Here is an 8,041-nt window from a genome sequence, read left to right as displayed (position 1 = left end):
GTGTGTGTGTGTGTGTGTGTGTGTGTGTGTGTGTGTGTGTGTGTGTGTGTGTGTGTGTGTGGTGTGTGTGTGTGTGTGTGTGTGTGTGTGTGTGTGTCTGTGTTCTGGATCATTGTCAGGTTGTTTGAACCTTCCGCTGGCTCGTCCGGCCGGGCCTGGCTCCGCCCGCCGCCGCTGGCCGGCTCCTCCACCCGCAGGACGAGCTGTTCCTCCGTCAGGTGGAGCTGCTGAGCTTCAGGCTCTTCATCTGGTGGAGCAGGGAGTCCTTCTCCATCTGCGCCTCGGCCAGCGCCATCTTGGCCCGAGAGAGCTCCACCTTCAGGCACTCGTTCTCCTCCATCAGCGCCTGGCAACGAGAAGCAGCGTGAAGACTCCGCCCACTGGGGGCGCCGTCCGGCTCTCTCACCGTTTCCCTGCCGGATGGAGGAGGGCTGGTGGGCGGGGCTTCAGTCTGCGTCGCCTTGGGGACGCCACAGGCTCCGCCCACCGTCTCACGGACGGGACTCAGGGCGGAGCTGTCAGTCGAGGAGACGGACTTCCTGGGTGTAGAGTCTGAGGAGGAAGAGGAGGAGGAGGAGGAGGAAGAGGAGGAGGAGGAGGAGGAGGAGGAAGAGGAGGAGGAGGAAGAGGAAGAGGAGGAGGAGGAAGAGGAGGAGGAGGAAGAGGAGGAGGAGGAGGAGGAGGAGGAAGAGGAGGAGGAGGAGGAGGAGGAAGAGGAAGAGGAAGAGGAGGAGGAGGAGGAGGAAGAGGAGGAGGAGGAAGAGGATGAGGAGGAGGAGGAGGAAGAGGAGGAGGAGGAAGCGGATGAGGAGGATGAGGAGGAGGAGGAGGAGGAGGAGGAGGAGGAAGAGGAGGAGGAAGAGGAGGAGGAGGAGGAGGAAGAGGAGGAGGAAGAGGAAGAGGAGGAGGAAGAGGAGGAGGTTTCAGTGAATATACTGACAGCATGTCTGTGGGAATCAGCAGAGGAGGGGGGGTGAAGGAGCAGCTGTGGGTCAGAGGTCACAGGGAGCGCTGCTTTCGGTCACCTCCGATGCAGAAGGAGCCGTCGTCCCGGCGGAGGACCAGCAGACTGTCCACATGGAGGCTGACGGGCGAAGGCTCCGGGTCCGACGGGTTGTCACGGCTACCGTCGTCCTGCACAGACACCGGGGGTCAGAGGTCAGGTGCGGGCGGGACGGGAAGCAGACCCCGGTCCTCTCACCTGCAGGTGGACCTGCGAGTCCCGGACGCTGATCTCCATCGGCAGCACCTGCGGCGCCGAGTCGTCCTCCAGGAAGTGGGCCAGGTTCTGCAGGGTGGACGTCAGCAGGCCGGCCCGGTAACCGTGGAGACGCAGCTGCAGGAAGCCGTTGCGCTCGGCCAGCGGCGAGCGGGCGGCGGCGCAGGGCCCGCTCTCCAGGCGAGCCCTGACCTCCGGGCGGCGGAGGCCGCGGGCGGAGGAGGGGGCGGGGCCGGCGCCGCCTGGCGGAGCACAAACACACTCAGTCCACTGCACCGCAGGACCAGCTGGTCCGGCTCCTGCTCAAACAGGAAGTGCTGTCTGGGTCCAACCGGGTCTGGACCTCAGTCCAGGAGTCCGGCTGTGAGGACATCACAGGTCCAGGTCCGGAGTTCTGGTCTGAGGTTCTGGTCTTTCACACACCAGTGGAGGCCGCCGTGCATTCTGCAGTCCGTCCACCGGGGGCAGCGCCTGGCCCAAGGACCAGCGGAAGAATCGAACCAGCAAGACCACCGACCCACAGCCGCCCAGGTGGACCAGCAGGACCAGCAGGACCAGCAAGACCAGGAGGACTAGGTGGACTAGCAGGACCAGCAGGACCAGGAGGACTAGGTGGACTAGCAGGACCAGCAAGACCAGCAGGACCAGGAGGACTAGGTGGACTAGCAGGACCAGCAAGACCAGGAGGACTAGGTGGACTAGCAGGACCAGCAGGACCAGCAGGACCAGGTGGACCAGCAGGACCAGGAGGACTAGGTGGACTAGGTGGACCAGCAGGACCAGCAGGACCAGGTGGACCAGCAGGACCAGCAAGACCAGGTGGAACAAGTGGACCAGGAGGACTAGGTGGACTAGCAGGACCAGCAAGACCAGGTGGACCAGGTGGACTAGCAGGACCAGGTGGACTAGCAGGACCAGGTGGACCAGCAGGACCAGGTGGACTAGCAGGACCAGGTGGACTAGCAGGACCAGGTGGACCAGCAGGACCAGGTGGACTAGCAGGACCAGCAAGACCAGGTGGAACAAGTGGACCAGCAGGACTAGGTGGACTAGCAGGACCAGGTGGACCAGCAGGACCAGGTCCAGGTGAGTCTTACCCAGGCTGCGGTTGCTCAGGTACTGCCTCAGGCTCACGTTGCCCAGCTGGGTCGGAGTGACCCGGTCCACCTCCAGAGCCACGACCGAGCTGTCCCCCACCGCCTCCATGCTCACACACACCGACTGGACCTTCAGGACCAGCACCGACACCTGCGGGGACGGGGACGGGGACGGGGACGGGGACACAGTCAGCAACACAGAACTCAAGATGAAGTTCTGAACCACTTCACAGATGCAGCCCGGTCCGGTCCAGCCCGGTCCGGTCCCGGGTCTCACCGTGTCCTTGCCGGGCTCGTCCAGGCTCTGGGACGCGGCGCTGACGGTGTCGGGCGACGCCGCCCCCTCCGGCTCCGGAGCCGCCAGGGCTTCAGCGGCGCTCTGCTCGCTGACGGCGTCCTTGAAGCCCGAGATGGAGACGTCGTCTGGACACACACACACACACACACACACACACACACACACACACACACACACACACACACACACACACACACACACACACACACACACACACACACACACACACACAGTCAGGACACTTCAGCACAATCCAGCTGTCAGCTGAGCCGCCGGTGTTTCACACTATCTGGTCTCCCTGTCAGCTGGTGCCCAGTGTGTGTGTGTGTGTGTGTGTGTGTGTGTGTCTGCACCTCTCTCCAGCAGGCTGTAAGTGTCTCCGGCGTCTCCGTCCTCCAGCAGGTAGCTGTCGATGGAGACGTTGTCCAGAGACTGCAGGGACGGACTCTTCTTCATGTTCTTATAGGACACAGAGAAACTGGACTGGGAGCGATCCCGCATCAGACGACCACTACCACACACACACACACACACACACACACACACACACACACACACACACACACACACACACAGTTTTAAATCAGGAGAAGTTTGCTTTTTTTATGCATCCCTGTCTTCTAACTGATGAGACGTTAGGGTTGTGATACAGGTACAGGGTATGGTTGCGGTATGGGCACAGGGTAGGGTTGTGGTACGGGCACAGGGTAGGGTTGCGGTATGGGCACAGGGTAGGGTTGTGGTACGGGCACAGGGTAGGGTTGTGGTACGGGCACAGGGTAGGGTTGTGGTACGGGTACAGGGTATGGTTGCGGTATGGGCACAGGGTAGGGTTGTGGTATGGGTACAGGTTACAGTTGTGGTACGGGTACAGGGTAGGGTTGTGGTACAGCCCTGGGCACAGGGTAAGGTTAGGGCTGCGCGTTAAACGGTATGACGGTGGAAACGATATAAATTTGGCCTCGGTAGAGATTTGCAGATCCAGTTTACCTGCTACCTAAATAAAATGTGCAGAACGACGGTTCGGTTCTCTTGTGGCGCGCTCCTGTCGACTAACACTCTTTTTCTAACAACATGCAGAGAGAGCCCGGCTTCAAGGCCCTTCTTCTTCTGTGGTGTCTGTGTGAAATAAGGTTGAACATGCAAACAGCACCCCTAGTGGCAGGAAGTGCAAATGCAGGTGAACTAAACAACTACCAAACCCATTCAGAAACACTTCATGATAGGTTGTACACTGCGATATATACGTGTAACCCACATAATTATGTAGTGAAACGCTGTAAAGTGCAAGTTAAATAGAAAGCACAAATTCATTTGTTTCATAAACGTCAAGTTCATGGTAAAGTGTTTAATAAATATATTTACAAGGTTAAAAAAATTGTTATTGTTAAATAATATTGCATTTATATTGTATCTGTGAAATGTTTTTCCAATTTACAGACGGTCAGTGAAGGCACCACGGGGCAAAACGGGAAGAGTCCGTTCAGCCTGCGAGGGACGGCTGCAGTGCTGTGCATGTGCTAGCTTACTTTTTGGACATTTGTTGGATGAAGTGGGCTTTTGCTAAGGTTGGACAAGGCCGCTTTTGAGACTGATGGACTAAGGTGGAAGAACCCGTGTAGTTTCAGCACGAAGCTTCAGGACGGTGTTTTGCTGCTTTAGGACATGCCAGTTAGCACGGAGGCTTGCTAACACAGCTAAGCTAAGCTAAAGAGACCGTGAGCTGCCGTTTTCGCCGACTTGGTGGGACCAGGGAGTTTGTGGAGGATCGTTGCCAGCTAGACAACGAGAGAGCGGACCGTGAGGACCATTGCCATGGTGACTGCTGTTTCCTGAACCCGGATGTGCCTGACGGAGGACCTGGAGAGTCGTCATCATCGTGCTGTGCCGTTTCCTGAGCCTGGATTTGCTCCTGTGGAACCAAGTGCATCCCTTTCTTGGCCTAATCTTTTGGATACTCTTTCACAAGGTACTGTAATTAATTTTGTTTTAGCTCTCTGAGTGAAGCGACCTCTTCGTGGTTTTTGGTCTCAACGCCCACGAGCATCGTCACAGGCCTGCATCGTAGGTTGTTTGTGCCGGCTTATAATTCGTTTATAGGCCAGTATTTGCCCTTGCATTTGAACCGCCTGGAGTGGGGAGGATTCATCTGCTTGGGGAAGCTGTTTACTGTGCTTATTGTGACCTAAAACTACTGTTTTATTTATTTTATATTATTTTTTTCTAGTTTTCTAATTAAATTGTTATTCATTGTTCACTTTACCTTGTGTTTGACGTTAATTCTTGCTAATTGATTAGTGGAGTCAATATTAGTATTTAGTGCCAATTTTAAACCCACTGTTTAGATCCAATTCATGAGAGAGAAAGTAAAGCTTAAATATTTGAAAGTACATGAGTACGCTGAAAACGAACCCAAAGCCCACTCAATTAATTCAGTGAGTAAACAAGGGTTACATACGGTTACCGTGAAGAGATTTGATTTATACCGTGATATGAGTCTTAGGACATACCGCCCAGCTAATCCTAAACCGGGTCAGGCTAAATGCGATCTGGAAGCTGATCATGAACTAACACTGAGTCCTTTCTGCTCAGCAGGTTAAAGTCACCGGTTTGTCAATCCTGTCACCAACAGACCAAAACTACAAGAGTCAGAACACAAGGCAGGAAGCAGGAAGGAGGAAGCAGGAAGGAGGAAGGAGGAAGCAGGAAGGAGGAAGGAGGAAGCAGGAAGGAGGAAGCAGGAAGGAGGAAGCAGGAAGCAGGAAGGAGGAAGGAGGAAGCAGGAAGGAGGAAGCAGGAAGGAGGAAGGAGGAAGCAGGAAGGAGGAAGCAGGAAGGAGGAAGCAGGAAGCAGGAAGGAGGAAGCAGGAAGGAGGAAGCAGGAAGGAGGAAGCAGGAAGGAGGAAGCAGGAAGGAGGAAGCAGGAAGCAGGAAGGAGGAAGGAGGAAGCAGGAAGGAGGAAGCAGGAAGGAGGAAGGAGGAAGCAGGAAGGAGGAAAGAGGAAGCAGGAAGGAGGAAGGAGGAAGCAGGAAGGAGGAAGCAGGAAGGAGGAAGCAGGAAGGAGGAAGGAGGAAGCAGGAAGGAGGAAGCAGGAAGCAGGAAGCAGGAAGGAGGAAGGAGGAAGGAGGAAGCAGGAAGCAGGAAGGAGGAAGGAGGAAGGAGGAAGCAGGAAGGAGGAAGCAGGAAGGAGGAAGCAGGAAGGAGGAAGCAGGAAGCAGGAAGGAGGAAGCAGGAAGGAGGAAGCAGGAAGGAGGAAGCAGGAAGCAGGAAGGAGGAAGCAGGAAGGAGGAAGCAGGAAGCAGGAAGGAGGAAGGAGGAAGGAGGAAGCAGGAAGCAGGAAGGAGGAAGGAGGAAGCAGGAAGGAGGAAGCAGGAAGGAGGAAGCAGGAAGGAGGAAGCAGGAAGGAGGAAGCAGGAAGCAGGAAGGAGGAAGCAGGAAGCAGGAAGGAGGAAGGAGGAAGCAGGAAGGAGGAAGGAGGAAGGAGGAAGGAGGAAGCAGGAAGGAGGAAGCAGGAAGGAGGAAGCAGGTCTCATTCATCAGATCATCACAGCTACATGGAACACTCATGCAGTCATGCAGATGGAGGGTCACACAGGACACTGAGGACACCGGGACCACTGGGGACACTGGGGACACTGGGACACCGGTCGCAGATCCAGAGTCTTACATGTTGGACATGGAATAAAGGGAGGCGGATCTGCTGGAGTTTGAGGAGCTGAGCAGGTCAGAAACCACAGACAAGCTTCCTTTCCTTGGTGGAGAGAGAACACACACACACACACACACACACACACACACTTCACACAGCAGTTCAGTGTGTGGAGGGAGAGGAGTGAATGCTCACACACTCGGGAGTGAGACGGCTCTTGTGTTCAGACGGAGTCGGTGGACTGGACTCCTGGAGGTCAGGGACAGGAAGAGGAAATACGGGGACGGAAGCTGCCGGGAGCTTTTCCAGCTGTGAGCCGAGTGGAGGTCCCCCTCAGGCTGGGTCCGGGTCCGGGTCCGGGTCCGGGTTCAGGGGACCATGACCTTAAAGCTCGTGTCCGGAGTTTTGAAAGAGAGAGGGTTTTTTTAATCCAACGTCTCAGGTTCCGCCCTCCCTCTGCTTTCATGGGCGACCAAGCCACGCCCCTTTTATTGTGCACGCAAATTATCCGTGGGGTGAAAATGAGAGCCTCCAGTCCTGCAGCATCCTCCATGTTCAGCTGCTTCCGGTGGATGTTCAGCAGACGGTGGATATATCTGCTGCAGAGCTAACTCTCCTCTGCTGGGCGAGCGACGTGCTCTCTGGCTGCTCCACACGCTGATTGACAGCAGGACAAGACGGAAGCTCGAAGTCTATTGGCTGAAGCTGACCGGCGCTTTTTCGGATAACATGGGGGTCTATGAGACGAAGGCGGGGCTCATAAATACATTTTTATATTGCTTTATGCTGATATTATATTGTAGTATGAACCAGACTGACACATTGAAGCTCTGTTGAAAAATGATTCATACGTTGGAAACGAATGAAACTCCGGACAGGAGCTTTAACCTGACCCTACAGGCTCCGTCCAATCCCCTCAGAGACCACAGCTGGTAGCGCTTCCTGCTCCTCTGGGCTGCACTCATCCCTCCTGACCACCAGGAGGCGGCGCTGGCAGCACTGGAGGCTCCCTCCGCCCTGCGCAGTCAGCCGTGACCCCAGGGTGACCCCAGGGTGACCCCGGAGCGGTGATGAGCTCTGCTCTTCTGGCGTTGGGTAGCTTGAGGTTTACGGGACGAGCGAGGCGGCGGGAGCGGCGAGGAACCACGCTCTAAAGACAGCAGGCGCTGTGCCGAGCCCGGCTGGACTCCGCAGAAATGTAGAAGGCACGAAGAAGGCCGTCGGTCCCGGACCGCCCGCTCAGACCAGCTGCCGGCGGCGCCATTCAGGATCGCGGCAAACGGCTGGAGAGACGGGCTGAGCTCGACCCAGACCCCTCCTCGAGAGAAACCACCGTCTCAAACAGCAAGGCTCCGCCAGGGACCACGCCCCCCTGAAATCATCAAAACCACATAGGAGCTGGCTCTGCAGCGCCGGGAGGACAGGGCTGGACCCCGAGACATGACGCCAAATGATCACCTCCATAAAAACAAGGCGCCCGCGGCGTCTCGCTCCTGAGGACCGTCGTCCTCAGGACTCACGGCGCCCGCGGCGTCTCGCTCCTGAGGACCGTCGTCCTCAGGACTCACGGCGCCCGCGGCGTCTCGCTCCTGAGCACCGTCGTCCTCAGGACTCACGGCGCCCGCGGCGTCTCGCTCCTGAGGACCGTCGTCCTCAGGACTCACGGCGCCCGCGGCGTCTCGCTCCTGAGGACCGTCGTCCTCAGGACTCACGGCGCCCGCGGCGTCTCGCTCCTGAGGACCGTCGTCCTCAACAGACGGGAACTACTCGCCGAATGTG

The 8,041-nt window shown here is 56.9% G+C and overlaps 1 protein-coding gene across 2 annotated transcripts in view; it reads right to left on the bottom strand.

The window, feature by feature from the left end:
* Positions 1–8,041, bottom strand: part of bltp3b (bridge-like lipid transfer protein family member 3B) — a 30,246-nt gene continuing 22,205 nt past the window's right edge. The window contains exons 16-23 of one of the 2 annotated variants that reach the window (XM_030113244.1): positions 6,281–6,364; positions 2,968–3,125; positions 2,594–2,739; positions 2,317–2,467; positions 1,202–1,461; positions 1,026–1,134; positions 407–552; positions 1–346 (exon numbers count right to left, since the gene is read on the bottom strand). In XM_030113244.1, coding sequence (XP_029969104.1) covers positions 215–346; positions 407–552; positions 1,026–1,134; positions 1,202–1,461; positions 2,317–2,467; positions 2,594–2,739; positions 2,968–3,125; positions 6,281–6,364 — 1,186 coding nt within the window. In that variant the 3' untranslated portion in view covers positions 1–214. The remainder of the gene's footprint in view (positions 347–406; positions 553–1,025; positions 1,135–1,201; positions 1,462–2,316; positions 2,468–2,593; positions 2,740–2,967; positions 3,126–6,280; positions 6,365–8,041) is intronic. The other variant, XM_030113245.1, reaches the window with a different exon arrangement.

This window comes from Salarias fasciatus, chromosome 17 (assembly GCF_902148845.1).
Source record: "Salarias fasciatus chromosome 17, fSalaFa1.1, whole genome shotgun sequence".
NCBI classification, from domain to species: domain Eukaryota; kingdom Metazoa; phylum Chordata; class Actinopteri; order Blenniiformes; family Blenniidae; genus Salarias; species Salarias fasciatus.
The sequence above is the reverse complement of the archived record's forward strand: the minus strand, read 5'-3'. Positions and strand labels throughout refer to the sequence as shown.